General features: G+C 35.8%; 1 protein-coding gene across 1 annotated transcript in view; it reads right to left on the bottom strand.

Annotated features, from left to right (window-relative positions):
- The window catches only part of LOC145670654 (lipase 3-like), a 46428-nt gene that overhangs the window by 14056 nt on the left and 12960 nt on the right, over window positions 1-19412 (bottom strand). Inside the window, exons 3-4 of the mRNA XM_081739443.1 lie at window positions 8232-8349; window positions 3137-3380 (exon numbers count right to left, since the gene is read on the bottom strand). Of these exons, the coding sequence (XP_081595569.1) occupies window positions 3137-3380; window positions 8232-8349 (362 nt within the window). The remainder of the gene's footprint in view (window positions 1-3136; window positions 3381-8231; window positions 8350-19412) is intronic.

The raw sequence follows: 19412 nt of genomic DNA, 5'->3' as shown, positions 1-19412 counted from the left end.
ATTATAACAAATGATTTTGATATTCTTTTAATTATGGGTGCACAACGTGATCTACTGCTTAACGGAGCAAGTTATACAGTACTTGATAACTTTATGAATTTCTATAATTTAAGATCAATAAGAACAGAAATGGAAGAAGGCTCGATCTAGTTTTAACAAATTTAAGACGGAATATTTTAGCAACTGAATACAACTCTCCAATAGTTCGACGAGATGAACATCATTCTCCATTAATAATCGAAAAAATGAAATGAAATCTGTAATGTCCTAGGATTATGCCGGCTAGGCTAAAAAAGACGGTGATGATGAGAAAGAAATGCAATGGCGGAATGAATAATGTAGCAGGAAACGGGAGAAAACCCACGCACACGGTTTATGTCCCACCACAAAGTTCACTTGGCCCGAGCTGGGATTGAACCAAGGACCTCATGCACCAGAGGTGAATAGTCTACCACTGATCCACCACATTAATAATCGAATTAGACCTTCATGAAAATAATGATTACAGGGGCACGAAAAAATAATTTAGCGTACACACACAATTTCAAGAAACTAATTTATTTTTAAAAAAATGTATGAAACATTTCATGAAACTAATTAGTCGTTTCTGGAGAGATTTAATAATGTAGATGTAGCTGTAGAGGAGTTTAATAAAGTAGTTAGAGCCTTTCAATTTGAACTGTGCCCTTGCAGGCGCTGCTGTCGATATGTGATTTCCCGTACCCCCCTCGAACAAGGAGGGACAGGTTGCTGCGAGATCTTTCAATTGTTGGATGCGGAAGCGTTGCCACGATGAATTATTTCATGGAATTCGCTGTTCTCTGTCTTGTTAGCCACTTTAAGTAGCCTACGATCTTCACTCGTCACGGCCAAATGACTGAATGACAAATTAGCAACACAGCGGAGGTCATTCACTTCTCTTCCCTAAGCAAAGGGAGGGTTTCGTCCGCCAGAGGGTTGACGGGGGTGGGGCCTAAGTTTAGTTCGGATAGTTTCCGAGGGCACAGGTGGAATAGACAGGCTCTAAAGAAAATTTTAACATTGTCCCGGGTTCGAATCCTGCTCCTGCCAAGTGAACTTGATGGTGGACAAACACCGTGTGCGTGGGTTTTCTCGGGGTTCTCCCGTTTCCTCCCACTTTCTTCATTCCACCATTTCATTCATCATTCATCATCACCGTCTCCTTTAGCCTAACCGGCATAACCGTGGGACGTAAAACTCAAAGATTTCATTTCATTTTTTCCATGAACTCAACAGAAATATTTCCCTGTTAATTTAATAAGGATATACTAGACATGATTACACTAGTATATGGAGCCTGGAAATATATAAATATGATATCGGCTTGTCCTATTAAATACATGTTCAAATGTTTGACATAAGTGTGCAAGGAATTCCCATACATTGCCTGGGGATTAACAGAATGACTTTCCGACACAGTTAATGCAACGGTGCAATGAAGATAGACAAAATACAGTACAAAATTGTAATACATGGATGACAGCAAAATGGCGGTCAAAGCAAAGCGTGCCTAGCATGGTTGTATTAACCGCAGGGACAATATGGGGATTGAAGGATGTTTTACAAGGGAGATGAATTGTATGTACATCCGAGAAAACTAACATGTGGAAATTCAAAATTTATGGAAAATATCCAGTTCTACAGAGGGGGATTTCCCACTTATTCCCCTGGCAATTCTTGCACTGCTCAGGGTCAATGGAATGTGGTAGGCTATACTCATGTGGTTTCACTTTTTACCATTACTTTTGAGACACCCTATATATATATATATATATATATAAGTGATAGTCCTTAATTGTTATATAGCTAGAGTACGACAATCAGAAAAGGAGATTTTTTTCTGCGAAGTCAGTTTTGGCACGGAAGTTATCCATAATACTGAATGCTCTGTGTAGCCTTGTTAACATGTGCAGAAATTTTCAGTTTGGCCGGTCGCCAGAGTAGTCCAGGACGCGGCAACGTATAGGCTGGTTTGGATACTTCGTCTCTGTTTCAACAATGTAAATATAAAATTCTGCTTTCGCTTTTTGACTGATGACACACTTTTACTGTATACCTACGCCATCGAGACACACTCCCTAGTTTTTTTTTATTAAAACAATATAAATTATAATAGCCAGTGGTGTACACAAAGTTTCATTAAGGATGGTTCAAGCATTTAATCTCATATCCTCTCTAGACACGCATGAGTTTTTGCATTATCCATAGTATCTTGCTCAAGGGGGTTTCTAAACTTTTTGGACTGATGTCACACTTTTGCTGTATACCTTCGCCATTGAGACACACTCGCTAGACTTTTTATTAAAACAATATACATTATAATAGCCAGTGGTGTACACAGTTTCATTAAGGGTGGTTCAAGCATTTAATCTCATATCCTCTCTAGACACGCATGAATTTTACATTATTCATAATATCTTGCTCAAGGGAGTTGAAAACCTGGACTACCTTACGTACGTCACTGATAATGGTGTTAGATTGTTTCTGTAAGGCAATAACTGCGTGTAATACTGAGCATTGTTCTTGCCGTTAGAGACATTAACTGGTACAGCCTGTCTCAAAATTGATTCTAACTAATTTGTTTATTAAATTCTAAAATTTCCCAACGCACACACTGATTGGGACTACTGGCTTAGGATAAAGTCCAACAAAAACATTAAGGTGTCAAAAAAGGTTTAGTGTGACAGTTAGCTTTTTTGTTCCAGTGTCTATGAAGTCCATAAAAGGTTCAGTGCTAGCAGACAGTATGTGGAAGATGACTTGGTGGGTCACGTATCACACTATCGACCGGCCGAGGTGAAGAAAGTTTTTGCACAGTGGCGTATTTAAGAGAGGCTTCCGGGCTTAAACCCCTTCCGAAATTTGATTTACTATTTTAAAGTAAGTGAAATATCTTGCAGAATTTTCACATTGTCAGCAATAAAGTTAGCAAAGCCCTCCCCGAAACAAAATCGTAAATACGCTACTCTTCACCGCTATTAAAAATCCCCGTAAATCGAAACTAAATTCCCAACAAAGGAAAGCCAGTCTACTTTTCTAATTGTCGTCCTAAGTAAAGGACCGTTTATCGACAACGCCTATGTAAAAGTATTAAGAGACAGTGAAACTATCTTACCGATAACGAATCTAAGAAAGGCACGAAGAGTCTAACAGCGCTCGTTGTGTAGGACAACCTGGCCACGGGGGCTAAATAGATCACCAGCTTCATTTTCTGATTGTATTCTGGCTTCTCCGACAGCATCACCATACTCATTGTGGTCCCCATGGAGTGGCCGACATAGATCAGCTTCTCTTGTCCAGTGGCGTTCAACACGTAGTCGATTTGGGCGGGGATGTCGTAGATTCCTTTCTCATGCCAACTGCAATTCAGATAAACGTTTCAATTAGAAACAGTTCGTACATTTATGTTATTGTAAATAGAACTCTAAGCACCTAATTATATAATAAGGATTTCTATCAATCGTGAGTCTTTCGATTAAGTGACTGAAACTAGTTTCGATTTAAACCTCTTACCTGTGAAGACATTCTTTTCTTCTGTATATGGAAATGCAAATTGTGCATTTATCAATGTAAACGTCAACAATATTTCTATTATCCTAAAACAAAACGGCTGAGTACCAACTGCCTAAATAACGTATATATCTTAGCATGTTGTTTCAATCGGGTTAGAGTTAGTATTATCATTTAGCACCAATTCGTCCGAACCAGTTGCTAAAATATTGTCTAATTCTTTAAATCCAATTATTACAAAAAAAAAAAAAACTAATTATCTACTTGTAGTACTATTTCTTGGGTCCAATTTATAGAGAGTCAACAGGGCAAAGTTAGTATATTTCAACTATATTTATGTTATCCTGGTAGATAATGGTTGGTAGTGGCAAACTATTGGGATTTTTTTCTATAGGCATAATGTATTTTCTGTTATTAATTACCACAAGCAAGAAAGTGCGAACATATACAGAAATTAACATGTGGATCATGATGTAAAGAAGATGTAAGAATTACCCACTTCATCTAAAGTAGTGGGGGCGAAGTAGATAAAAACGAAGAGGATGCCGGTACACTATAATAATATTAGTTTCCAGTATTGCTACACTTATACCTACTGTTTCCTAGATGCATCTGCAAACTCTGAAAAACACATTTGTAGATCTGAAATAGTTTTTTTTTTTTTTTTTTTTTTTTTTTTGAAAATTGCAACATTAATGAAAACAATCTACGTGCATGGCAAAATAATGTAAAAAATGTAAAAGCCCGGAATGGTCTATTTTCCTTAAATGCGATCTCATAAATGGCAGAGTTTATTTATTGTGATAGGTTGAAGTCAAACAAATACTTGTCTGCAAAGTACAGAGCGATCAAAAAGTATTCTTACACTCATGTACGGGACTAGATATTCTGTACTACAACAGTGAAACCTATCGCACCATGTTGTGGAACTAGTGTGTCCCTCAATTGCAAGCCGAAGGGCTTATCGATCCGATTCAAGAAGATGGAGCACCAGCCAATTTTTCCAGGGTAAGAGATGGATTGGATGTGAGTTCATAGTTACGAGCACCTTCGGATTGGCCTCCCTAAAATCCTGCACCTTTATTGGGTGATAATGCATTGTGGAGTTTTATCAAATAGTAGGTTGACAGTACGCGTTATCACACAACTAACGAAATGAAAAAAAAAAAGAAGCTGTTTGGTATTTATTTGCTACGATCACTTGCGCACTACTGTTTACAATTTCATAATATACCTGAAGGCGCATAGATATTTGTTATGAAAATGATGGTGTACAGCGTGGTCCAGAAGTGGGCGTACTCCTAATTACTTCTTCGAAGATAATATTAATGGACATTCTTACCTTGAGATATTTAATGAGTGGTTGGTGCTTTAACTGGAAGAAAATGGGATCAAAGACACTGTTGTGATACAGCAGAATGGAGCACCAGCGCACTTCGAGATTCACGTGGGAAATTACCTGAATCAGGCGTTCCTGGCCGCTGGATTGGAAAAGGTAGTGCATCTTCACCAGCTCCCGTTGCCTGCCCTGGCCTCTCACGACACCAGACAATACTCTCTGAGGTTTCATAAAGCAACACTCGATGTCACAAAACGCAGGAATTACGAGCAGCTGTAGAACACGCTTTCACCCTCGTGACTCCGGATAATCTCCGCAAAACATCTGCGAGAACTTAGCGCGGAATTCAGTTGTGTTAGAACAGGTATCGTGATCATACCGATGTTAATAATTCTTAAAACTCTTAACGGGATGATCTACCTTTTCTCGGCACAAAAATTTTTATATTGGACCTTATGGGGAGAACATGGCTACCGAATTTCCTCAGTTTCTAAGGAACTAGGTATCTCTAATGGGAAAGAAAAATTTTGCAGCATTCTACAGAAGTTTATTAACGGGTTGAAATACTTAAATTGTATATTTGTCTGCTAGTTTAGCAGAAATAAATTATTAAAAAATAAATAAATTAGTTTCTTGTTTGCCCCCTGGAATACTAAATGTGCCATCCGGAAAATTGGGGAGGTATATTACTCTTATCCTGTATAGCCCTGTACTTACCCACAGGACAGATGAGACCAAGAACAGGGCGGCAAATTTTCAGGGGCTACATTTTTAAAAATCAAGATTCAAGTACAGTATGTGGGGGAAAAAGAGGCTCCCCACGAGAAACAAATTTAAAAGAGATCAATATTGAAAAAAATGTTGGTACCATACCACGAGCGAGGTTTCTTGTTTTGCTTACACATACGTATTTGACATGAAGAAAGAAGGGACAGGAGCGTAAATTTTGTCACGTCCAGGGACGAAAAGGAACTTAATATGGGTCTATTATATGGGCTTAAATTTAACCTAAATGTAGTTGTATCATCAGGCCCGTAGCCAGCCGAAATATATAAGGGGGGCCGGCTGAAGGTAGGGGGCCGGCTTAAGTTAGGGGGCCTGATTCAATTATATTATAGTTCATTTGCAAGTCCAGCATGAAAATTTTAGGGGGGCACTGCTACAAAAATTTAGAGGACCCGGACCCATAGACCCCTGGATACGGGCCTGTGTGTCATTCATACATTTCGCCAAAACCGGATGTTAGAACTCTCTAGACTCAGGTTTATTATAAAAACAACTTAACTCTTTACTCTACTAGTTTTGAGAGTCCACTATGTATGATGTTCATTTTAAACTCTTAAGGAGACAATTAAGATAAACTATAGTTGACACATCAGACATTAATTTTCTACAGCATCTCATGAAAGGAAATGTAATTTTCTTCCGATATGTAGATGCAGTTCGTTTTTGTAAGTTGTTCTTAGTTTCCTATTTAGAAACGTAAGCTTTGATTAGCACTGACGGAAACCAACGGAAATAACTGGAAATTCTTGAGTTGAGAAAAAAGTTCTTCTATTATAATTACGTTAGAAGATTGACTCAAAGACGTGATGACAACACTAAATTTTGACAACAAAATGTACTTGTTTTGGTCAATAAACATCTTTAACCCTTAACTTCTGATGTGGAGTCCCACGGACTCCGGGAGTAATGTAATACCTATATATATGTCCTTTTATTTTATTTATTTTTGTGTAGCTCGACGCCCTTCTCAGTACCTTCTAGTCAGTTGAGTTTGATCGCTTTTCTACGGCGGGCGTGCTGAAAATTTGTTTCAGTGCTGGTCGAGCGTTTGCACGGAGTCCGTCGGACTCCATGTCGGGGTTTATGTAACATTTCTGTGCCATACCTGACTTATTGTTTCCAGCTGATAAGGTGGATTTTATATAATGATATCTCCCGAAATTGAAGTGTTTGGTTTCAATCCACTTTGAAAATGTCTGTGCCGTTCACTATTAAGGTTTCTGAACCAAAATTTGCAGAGAAAGTCACAGGAATAATGAACGATGTGGGTAGGGATTTGCTTCATGTATTGTTTTTGGATGTGGGTGATGAAAAGGCCGTCAGTCAAAGTGACCATGAAAGCAAGTCAGAAATAGCACAAAATGACGGTCACAATTCATCTGATAAAGCTAAATGTGCTTCTGACGAATTTTATTGCGGACGAAAGAGACAAGGAGTAGAGTGGGAAACATTGGTATTGTTTGTGTCCCGCAAACTAATGTGTCTGTTAGAGATGCGGTGGTGTCAGTGTATTCTGTTGTCCTTTTCTAACAAGAAAAAAAACAGCATTTCATGTTACAAACAGTAAATAAATTCTGTACCTATGAAAAATGCGACCAATGTAATATGGCAATATTGCTAACCTAGTTATTATTATTTTTTTTTATCTAGTGTGTCCCCTCTGTTTTTTATGTATGTAATAATACATTATAACGTACACAAAGCATTGAAAAATAAGAAAAAGAAATAAAATTTTAAAAAACAGTAATTTTTACGTACAAAAATATATAGATTATATTTCGGAGTCCGTGGGGCTCCACGTCGGGGTTTACGTGAAAAATTCTGACGTCGTGGATTAAGGGTTAATTCTTTCTTTCAAGTAAAGAAAATTCTTATTCTTAAATGTAGAAAATCGAAGTTTACTGAAGAGTAACTCATATATTGAAGAAAATTAGTGTCACAGAGTAGCCTGATTTTTCATACTTTGTGTGTGTGTGTGTGTTTTTTTTTTTTTTAATTTTTGTAATTATTATATTCAAGAACAAAATTGGAATTTCTGCCTATCAAGATGGGATTTTGTAAAGTTTCAGGTTGGCATCACTGATTCACACAGGCTTTATTACTATGTTCCAATGGCCACGGGAAATATCTGCTTCAGTTGGCTGGGAATTTTTCATCTAATACGGAAAATACATGGCTTCAGACAGGACTTTTCCTTTTAGAAAACTCAAAAATACATAATAAATAATATAATAATATACTGTAGTAATAATATTAACACTAAGTAAAGTTACTATGCCAACCAAAGAACTGATTGTTAAATGAATAAACCCAGGGGTAAAAGTGCGAAGAACACGGGGGACGTCGTATCCCACTTCCGAAAAATATGTACGGCGTCCCCCGGTTCCCAAAAATATTACAATGGGTAAAGATAGGCAGAGGGACGGTAGGTAACGTCATGCGGTTACCTACCGTCCCCCTACCTTTTCAGATCCACTTTTACCCGTGAATAGCACCATTGGTTAAATGGCATTAGAAGTTTGATTAGCTCACGTCTTTAGATTAGATAAGTTTTCGCTGTATAGATTGAACGTACCTGAACCTCCAAAAGCCTTCATCTTTATCTGCATTGTAGAAGATATGTTTCCTGGAATAGGTGTTTCCACGGATATTGCCCATCCACACATCATAACCAAGATCAGCTAACAAATACCCTGGAAGAATATCATTGTTATGTCTCAACCATTCAATTAACAACGTGGATTGTTTGAACTACAAAAAGCTGTTCGGTTTATATCCTATCGATCTGCAAAGTGTACTTACTCTATGAAAATCTGTGACACTACTACCGGTTGTGTTTTATCGGACTACCAGCAATATGGGCTATCTATCGCCCGACATCGAAATTTTCGGTGCAGCTGTGTTGCAGCAGAAGCATAAGAATTCTATTCCATTACTCAGTGCATGTTTCTTATAGGCTGTTGAGGGATTCTTGTCATTTTAACAGTTTTAAACGGAGAAATCCATTGAGCTAGCATCAGAGCTTTTCACAGAAGTGTTATGGATAGAATACGGACTCCTGTTTTCAGCTCCATGGTCTGATAACTTCTGATAATACTTGAGGGATAATTTGGTGGCTTTGTACATGGGTGCGTGGAAAAGATCTATGATGTGCCCCTGCCACCAAATAACCTCTAATTTCAGCGGCATTTCACTAGCTCCAACACAATGCTCCGGCACCTGAAAATTGAGACATCACATCTTGATAACGAAGCGGGTTTCATGGTTCTGATTTAACTTCACATGTGACAGTAGCACTGAAAATTGGTCAGTTAAAACCGAACAATCTCTGTGCACGGTAGGTATAACATTTACTCGTTGGTGAGTTTTAGTTTGCTGCCATATTTTACGAGACAGGATACGCTTGACTAATACAGAAAGACATTATACTCTACATAAATTAAAATAGGAGCATGGTCATCCATATTACTGATTGCTAGAGGAAGTCAGCTTTTATTGTGTTTATTATTATTATTATTATTATTATTATTATTATTATTATTATTATTATTATTATTATTATTATTATTATTATATACAGCCACGGTAGTGTGGCCAGTAAAGTATTCGAGTCCGAAGTAAGTACCTGAGGTTAATGGCGTAGTCAAAAAGGTTGTTGGCCTGTCTCGAGGCCTCTCCCTTACTAGAATGATATTGAAAATGTATTAAACTTACAGTATGTTCCATTTCTAATACCAAGTGTTACGACTGTTAACAAAATAATTTATCAAAACAAGCAAGTATTACCGGTCATGTTAAACTTTCCTAGAACCTCTGTCTTTAATCATACACAATGTTTCAGCAAATTAGTTTCAACTGTATTCTTTATTTATTTATGTATTTATTTATTTTGTTTATCCCTTTCTCGCTACAATATGAATCGAAATTTACTATCGGAGGGTGCGAATAGACATCATTAAAAAAGAAAGTGAATGTGCAAGTTTTTGTTGAAGTGCAAGTTTTTGTGTTTGTGGCAAGTAACTAATAACAGTCTATGTTTTCTGTAATCAGTCACAATAATATTGTTGTAAATCTGTGAATCATCTGACAACAGTTACACAGATAGCAGAGCTTCCATATGGAAGAACTGTTGCTTATGTAACTATTGTCAGACGATTCACAGATTTACAACAATATTATTGTGACTGATTACAGAAAACAGAACATTATTCGTTACTTGGCTTAAGTGTCAAATATATTTCGCAAATCTTTGGTAGTCATACACGCTAAAGTGGTAGTCATTTTGTGTTGCTTCAACACCTTTTTTTTTTACAGTGTTTACGCTAACTTCTGTGTATGTGATCCCTCGGATCTGCTCTCGGAGAGAGTACTAAAATCTATTGATGTTCACACACCATCACGAGGTGACTGGGAATCTACCTGAATCAAAATGTATCGAACTCAAATTCAGAGAGGCAGAAAAAATGGAGCCTGGGAGCCGATACTGTGACTATATATCACAAGGTTGAATAAAAGTTGTCTGGCCTGTCATAGTTCTTCATGGGCCGTAGCAAAAGGGAGTTTAGTTTAATATTTTCTTCTTCTGTTAACTAATCTCATCAGTATTTCAATATCGTGTAGCTAAAAAAAGATCGTACACATTTTAGCCTATGACGTATTGTCAGTGTGCCAGCTTCCAACGCTAAAATTTCTCAGGCCAGTATATGTGATGTTATATAATACTACACATAATGCTTAGTGTAGTAACATTACATAAATCAAAGTCACTATGTTTTTGAATTCGTATATCTTGAACCACCTGACCGACCTCTATCAAATTTTCAACATAGAAATTAGATCCATTGAATAATTTTAAATGGTGCTCCAAACGACCTAAAATTTTGAATGCGTTTACAATACATAGTGTATGGGGAAAAGCTGAAATAAACTCCCGTAATTTAGAAACGGCTCAAGGGAATGAAGAGATATCTTGGATAATGGAACTAGAGGAGGATACCAACCTAATCTTGTATACGTTATCATGGCGGCCGTCTTGAAGTCCGCCATCTTGAATTCAGGTCAAAATTTTTAAATAGGAAGAGGATCATGTGACATATCTTTTTCAGGTAGCATTTCACCAGATGCACAAATCTGGTATTATTTTCAAGTTACCTATATTCATGTAAGAGTTATTACGTGTGAAAAATAAAATGCTTCATGTAATGCTATTTTATTGCAGTTATGGAACACAGATATATATAAGAATTTTGGAAGTCTTTTACATAAACTGAAACAAACTGCTTGTTTCGCTTTGAACTACAAATAAGTTTTTTTTTCATCAAGATGATTCATAGACCATTATGAGGAAAAAGAAAAATTATAACTTGGAAGAAGTTGAAATTAGGGATGCGTTCGAGTCGAGTCGAGACAGAGTTTTCCTGACAAAATTCGAGTCGAGACACAGCTCTTTCAATAGAAAAATATATATTTTTCGAGTCGAGACATCACTTTTACAGCACATTTTCGAGTCGAGACAGTCTCAAATCTTGTCTCGTGCGCATCCCTAGTTGAAATATCCCTTATTTATGTAGTATCTTTTTGGTAAGTTATGAGTCTTATTTGCTACATAGTTCACTTTGTCGCATATAGGAAAAGATTGTCTGTGGGCCTTTATTATCTGCAAAAGAAACTGTTTGTGCTCCTCATTTTTCGTAAGAACGTTGTTGTAATCTCCTATTAGTAATACTCCCCTTTCTGCACAACGTTTGTTACGTGGATGAATTAAACTATTGTCTTTCCTTGAAGATAGTCATTGTTATTTGGCCATGAAGTCGGATCACACTCAAGAAACCCTTTGGGTATTTTAAATCTCTCGAGGAAAATTTGTTTGTTGTAACAAAATCACTGATTTCTCTTTTCGCAAGAATTTTTATGGTATCATCTCTTGCGTCAAGCCTCTTTGCTGCTTCACAGTTTCCCCTTATAGTTTTAATTCTTTCAACCATTTTTTTGCTTTTCCATTATGGTAACTCCATCATCAAAAAACCCCAATGCTAGTGTTCCTCCGTCAAGTACCAGAATCGGCCTGAAAATTTAGAAAGAGCCACTTCAGATAATTCAGCATCTATTTGTCTTTAACTGTACAAATCCTTCAAAAATTCTAGATCTTGTAATGGTGAATGGGATGTTTGATCACATTTTAGCCAATTGTGAACATATAGTCGGATCAGAAAGTGCATACTCTCCGAAGACCCGTTTCTATTTGCTTCGTTAAACGAAATTGTTGGCGAAAGAGAAATATTTTAAATAGTAGCTTGCTTTTCCCATCCACCTTGCATGGTGAATTGCTCCAGGCAAACGAAAGAAAGCTCCTCAAGGAGGTATGCCACCCAAGAATATGATGGTCAGTTCTAAAAATTCTCTGTAATCTTCTCTGCAGTGTCCTGCTTCTACAAGTTTGATAACAAAATTCAACACTCCATTTCTTACATCGGAAATATTGTTTGTTACATCATCTTCATCAATTCCTGGAATAAAGTTAGTGCAATCTATTCTAGACCACTCGTTCTGAAAACACTTCAATAGGAGAACGTCCGGTCCAGATGCAAACGAAACACAAGTTATCAAATACACATTTTAAAACTAATTCATAAATGTGGTGTCTACAAGGAAGGTATAGAAGGTTATTTTGGAGCTACTACTCTAGCAGAATGCAAGCACCATTGACAAGGTCCATATTGCAAGGAGTAGTGTCACAATAAACTGCCTGCACGAACTTTACCAAGTTCCATTCTTCAAGCGAATGTACTATAGTAGAATCAATATGTTCTTCTCTTGATAACGACAAAATGGGAATACCAATTAGCCTCTCATGACCATCTCCTGTAATAATTATTGATAACCTGCCGGCAGTCTCTCTGCCAGTCAAATTCAGCAGTAGTTTTCCGTTCCAATGCACAATTAACGCACTTGATGCACTCTGAAATTGTTTCTTGTAGTTCTGTGCAACTTCACTACAGGTTTCTTCTCAGCATCGGTGAATGGAAGTCCCATTTATTGCTAATTCCTCTACATTATGGCCTAATGCCTCTGCCGTCGCAGTCAGAATATGTATTGCTGCTCTATGAGTGACCTTTTATCGATTAAAAGCAACACCAGTCTTTGAGTAATAAAATTAGTTTTTCCCCCTTTTACATCTCTTGGACGGTCCGGGCACACACGCATTCGTATTTACATTTTCTCTAATATTCTCAACTGGGTTTTTCTCTTCATAACCTGAATTGCTCCATGTCTTTTGGCGTATTAAGTTCAAACAAATTATTTTCAGAAGTGCACTTTCTTTCGCGTTCCTCTTTCGTTTGAAGCCGTGCATATGCTTTTCCTTCTTTTCACGCCAAACTCATGTCTTTACTTTTAGTCGTCTAAGAATTATTAATCTGAAAAGGAGAAATCTTTTCAGAGGTAATAATTCTTACATGACTAAAGCTATCTTTAAAATAGTGCCAGATTTGTGCTTCTGGTAAAACGATACCTCAAAACGATATGTCACATGACCCTCTTTCTATTTAAAAATTTTGACCTGAATCCAAGATGGCAGCAATGGCAGTACTATATAAAATTAGATATGTTTCTTCCTTTATTTCTATTATCCAGGGTATCTTTGCATTACCTTTAGCCGTTTCTAAATTACATTAGTTTATTCCAGATTTTTTCCATATAGAAATACTATGTACTGTAATCGGATTCAAAATTTTAGGTCGCTTGGTGCACCATTTAATATTATTCAATGAAGCTAATTTTTCTCCTGGCTTAATTTAGTCCCATATGGAACCATTTAAAGGGGTGAGACCAACTCGATCTGAAAATTGATATTTATGGACCACCCTAATATATATATCTATATATATATATATAAAGGGGCGGATCCAGGATATGATCAAGGGAGGGGCTAAACCATATTTTGTCGTTTTATCCAGTGTAAAGTAGGATTGAAACCCATTTTATCCAGTGTATACCTGAGCGTCAAGGCGGGGCTATAGCCCCCCCTTGGATCCGCCACTACATATATATAAAACTTAATAACTCTTGAATCACGAGACCGATCTCGATCTAATTTACCAAATAGATGAACTTCGGACCTGGGATGGTTTTTATCAGTTCATTATGACAATACAGGTTAGGGAAGGGGGATATATTTAAAAATAATCGAAAATGACCGATATTAGTGTGGAATCCGTAGTTTTTGGAGTTCTGATATGAATATCTATACTTATGCTCACAATGCCGTTTCTAAACCCACGTTCAGCACTCCTCGGCAGGGACAGATGAGAAAGGGATAATAAAAAATGACATGTCTAAAAATTATATTATCTGTTGTTTCCCATAAATCTATTCTCCCCGTGCGAAAAAAGTAGCAATTTTAGAGACTTTAACTCAATATATGAAGAAACACTTGAATATTGATCGAATCAGAAAAAAAAATCGAATTGTTATGTGATAAGTACAGTACACCACCTTGTTATGAATAACATACAAATATACAAAAATATGTGAAACGACATTAAAAAAAAAAACATAAATACATACAACGTATTTATTTTCAGACTTTTCCATGTTCTTTCTCACATCCTGAGACAAAGAATCCAAACTAATGAGTAGTAGAAAATGGATCGATCTGGCTCATAAGAGAACAACTCACAAGCCCCTGGGAAAATGACCACCGTGCACCGTGAGCCCACGGTCTTTTACGACCTCAAATTTAGGGGTGAATTTAATCCCTTTTATGAGCACTTTTAAGGGGGTGTATTCGTTCTCTTTTATGACCACGTTTAAGGGGTGAACTCGTTCCCTTTTACGAGCCCCCCCTGGGAATTGACCACCATACAACGTGAGCCCATGGTCTTTTACAACCTCCATTTTAGGGGTGAACTCGTTCCCTTTTATGAGCATATTTTTCAACCCCTATTTGAACATAGCAGAAATCACAGCTAATAAAAGAGCATGGCATATTTTCCAACCCTTATTTTAACATAGCAGAAATTACACTGAGACTATGAACATACAGCAGAAGAGATAATACATAAGACTCGTTCCCTTTTATGACCTCCATTTTAGGGGTGAACTCGTTCTCTTTTATGAGCATATTTTTCAACCCCTATTTTAACATAGGAGATAACACATAAGATTACGAACACATAGAAGAGAAGATAACACATAAGAGTACGTAACACACAGCGGATTAGATAACACATAAGAGTACATAACATAACAAGGGTGTACTCGTTTCCAACCCCTATTTTAATTACGAACACATAGAAGAGAAGATAACAGATAAGAATATGAAACACACAGCAGAGCAGATAACATAACAAGGGTGCACTCGTTTTCAACCCCTATTTTAACATAACAGAAATTACACTGAGACTATGAACACACAGCAAAGTAGATAACACACAGCACTATTTTAACATAGTAGGTAACATAAGATTACGAACACATATAAGAGCAGAAGACTACATAACATAGCAGGCCTCCATTTTAGGGGTGACCTCGTTCTCTTTTATGAGCATATTTTTCAACCCCTATTTTAACATAACAGAAATGACATAAGAATACATAACTCATTCCACATAACGAGCAAAGATTACAATCGAACACCCACGGTCTAGAGATAATCATTTTAGAGGGTGCTTTGATGACCATTTTTTCCACCCCTAATGAAATTACATAGGAGAGCAGATAATACATAAGATTCGTTCCCTTTTATGAACACTTTTTAGGGGGTGAACTCGTTCCCTTTTATGATTACTTTTTCAACTCCTATTTGAACATTTTAACATAGCAGAAATGACATAAGCATGTCCTCAAACTACTGACCATCGTGAACAAAGGTCAAACTCGAAAACGAAACAACATATCGAGGTGCTGTTTCCACATTTAGCAAATTGGTCATCAAAAAAGTACTGACCATCAAGGTCAAAAATTAAAACTCGAAAACAGAGCCACATTTAGTAATTGGTCATCAGGTACTACATGTCCCAAAATTAGTGTCCATCGAGGTCAAAGGTCAAAATACTTAAAACCTAATATCTCGAAAACGGAGCCACATACTAACGTGCTGTTTCCACATTGAGTAATAGGTCATCAGGTACTACAAGTTCCAAAACAGTGACCATCGAGGTCAAAGGTCAACACTCGAAAACGGAGCCAAATATTGAGGTGGTGTTTCCAAATCTAGTAATTGGTCATCAACTACTACAACTTCCAAAAATAATGACCATCGAGGTCAAAGGTCAATCTCGTAAATGAAACCACATATTGAGATAACGTTGTGTGATCTATTCAATTTTGTACAAAGCAGAAAAAAGTGAAGAAGGAATAAATTTGAGAACACAATTTTAACTAGCGCAGAATTTCTGTACCTTTTTGGGCTATTCAAAAGAAAGGAAAGATATGCCATATTAACTAGCTGAGAATTATTTAAGCAAAACGAAGAAAGCGAACATGGACCATTTTACTCAAATTTGGATGGAGTATTTATATTTGTATGAACCAAAAAAAATGAAGAAGGTTCAATATTTCTGTACAATTTTGTACTACCCAAATAATCACAAGAAAATCAAAGAAGGGTCATTTTATACCTTTTTGTGCTATTCAAATAATAGAGGCAACAAATTTCAGTGGTCTATTTTATTTTTGTACCAATCAGAAGAAAAGCAAAGATATGCCATTCTCAGACTTTTATACCATTTTGTACTACTCCAATAAACGAAGGAATACCAATCATAAAAAAAAGAAGTGAAGATTAGGTGGATTATTTTCTTTTGTACCAACTGGAAAAGAGAAGAAGAGCTACTTTAACTAGCTCAGAATTTATGTAACTTTTGAACTACTGAAATGTTCTATTTTTGTATCAATCAGAAAAACCCGAAGAAGTTCATAATTTCGATGTTCTACTTTTTATACCAACGAGAAAAAATGAACTAGCTGAATATACGAAAGAATAAATTTAAGTGACCTATTCAATTTTGTACCAATGCTGAAATGTCATTTTTAACTGGTTCAGAATTTTACTACTCAAATAAACAATGGAATATTTAGTTTTGTACCACCGAGAAAAAACAAAGAATATTGTACCATTTTGGAGTTTTCAAATAAACAAAGGACTTATAATTTGTGTCAACTCTAAAAAGGCCCATTTTAGCTAACTGAGAATTTCTGTACCTTTTTGTACTATTTAAACAAACGATGAGATAAATTTGAGTGACCCTGTTTTTTGTACTAACCAGAAAAAGCGAAGAAGGTACCTTTGTACTAGCCCAATGAACGAAAGAACAAATTTGGGTGTTCTACTTTCCATTTTAACTTGCTGAGTATTTTATACTATTTTGTACTACTCAAATAAACGAAAGAATAAGCGAAAAAAGACCTTTTTAACTAGCGCAGAATTTCTGTAACGCAAAAATTAATTTGGATGGAGTAACAAGAAAGAAAGCAAAGATATGTCATAGTAACTATTTAAATAAACGAGGGGATAAATTTAAGTGATCTATTCCATTTTGTACCAAGGAGAAATGCCATTTTTATCTAGCGTAGAATTTCTAAACAAAACGAAGGGCTAAATTTGAGAAAGCGAACATGAACCATTTTACTCAAATTTGGATGGAGTATTTAGCTTTGTATGAACCAGAAGAAAAAAGTAAAGAAGATCCGTTTTAACTAGTTCAATATTTCTGTATAATTTTGTACTACCCAAATAAACGAAATTTTATTTTTGACCAATCACAAGAAAATCAAAGAAGGGTCATTTTAACTAGCCAAGCAGAAAAAAAAGGAAAGAATTAACACTTTGTACTAACCAGAAAATGAGAAGAAGGATCAGCATTCTATACTTTTTCTGCCATTTATTGGGGTGTCCTATTTCCTTTTATACCAACGAGAACCATTTTTAACTGGCTCAGAATTTTATGCCTTTTTGTAAAATTTGTATCAAACCAGAAAAAAGCAAGGAAATACCATTTTAAATAGCTCAGCATGTTATAGCTTTTTGTGTTTTTGGTCTACCCAATTTCTTGACCATGTTGTACTATTTAAAAAAACAAAGGAAAAAATTTGTGTGACCTATTCACTTTTATAGCAAGCAGAAAAAGGAAAGAATACATTTGAGTGGCTTAAGCAAAGAAGGTCAATTTATACCTTTTTGTGCTTGACCTATTGAAGAATGAATAAATTTTGTTTGCAATTAAAAAAGCGGAGAAGATCTACTTTCTGTACAAACCAGAGAAAAACAAATTTGTCTAACCCATTCACTTTTATAGCAAAGCCCCTTTTAGTTTTATACCAACCATGAAGGTCCATTATACCATTTTGTATTACTCTATATCATTTTTGTAACAATTAGAAGAAAACAGCTCAGAATTTTATACCTTTGTGGTGTTACATTTTGTATATTTTTGTGTCATTAACTACATATTTGAACGTAAGATTTAACCAACCAGAATTGCGTCATAATTGTGTAGAACAGACTACATAGCAATTAGCGTTCTAAAGAAAACTGATGAATGACGACAAATCATAACAGCATACTTGTCCATTTTGAATCACAACAGAAGAAGAGATTATATCAAAGTTCCATGTTGCTGCAGATATTTAATAGTTGTATTGCTAGTATAGTGTGGGTCCTACGGTACTGCATATTGCTCAACGATTCAATTCCTTCCTCGTCTAAGTTCAAAAAGACAAATATATATTTTTGCATTTATGTATTTTATTATAATGGAATATAAGTTTATGGAGTATATTTGGAAAATAATAGAACATACATCATGATGTTATATTACCTTGAAAATATATTATTAAACACGAAGAATGCATAGAATGTTTTTATTGTAGATATATAAAATTATTTATTTGATTGTTTTTTGCTGAAGAGCAGAAAAAATGACTAGCATGGAAATTGTTTATGTTTCACCTAGAGAAAAAGAAATTCAGCGTGAAAACGAGAAACCTATACTGTTAATCCAGCCGTCTGACCCCGATTTGCCAGATGAATTACGTGATAAAGTGAGAATCATATATCCAACACAAGAAATAGAAGAAGTGTATTATTTTAGACGCTATAATAGATATAATGATGAAATACTCCCGGAAAGTGATGATGACAGTGTTTCAAATATTACCTGTTTTGAACTGGAAGCTAATGAGTGCGGGTGTACTAGTGAAAGTATTAGTCATACATGTGTTATACAATTATTTAATGAGTATAAACCAAATTCAGTATTATTATGTGAAGCATGTTCTAAACATAATGAGAATGAAAAAGATCACAAGTGTTTGCTGCAGTATGATTACGAATTATTGCAAAAGGTGTGGACGATCTTAATTAAATGTGAAATGAGAGAGAAAATCTATAAACTTTATATAAAGAAGCATTTTAAAGGTTGTAGTATTAAGAACACTTATACTTTGGAGAAAAAATTTAATCTGGTATATGAATACATTACAGAGTGTGATTATTATATCAACAAAATAGTAGAAATGTTTTTAGAGAAAGATAAACAATTATTTAATTCTGTAAATGAACACTGAGCCCACTGTAGCATATGCATTTGATTGTGTAAGAATAGAAGAACTTGAACTGTTAACTGGATCAATTTGTAGTACTGTAATATTAAGAATTTAATAGATAAGTAACATTGGACTCTGGCAACTGAATTGTCAGGGAGAGTCAATTTAAATTGTTCTCTGGATGACACAAAAATATACAAAATGTAACACC

Source organism: Thermobia domestica, chromosome 14 (assembly GCF_964235325.1).
Source record: "Thermobia domestica chromosome 14, izTheDome1.hap1.1, whole genome shotgun sequence".
NCBI classification, from domain to species: Eukaryota; Metazoa; Arthropoda; class Insecta; order Zygentoma; family Lepismatidae; genus Thermobia; species Thermobia domestica.
This window is presented reverse-complemented; position numbering and strand designations above follow the sequence as displayed.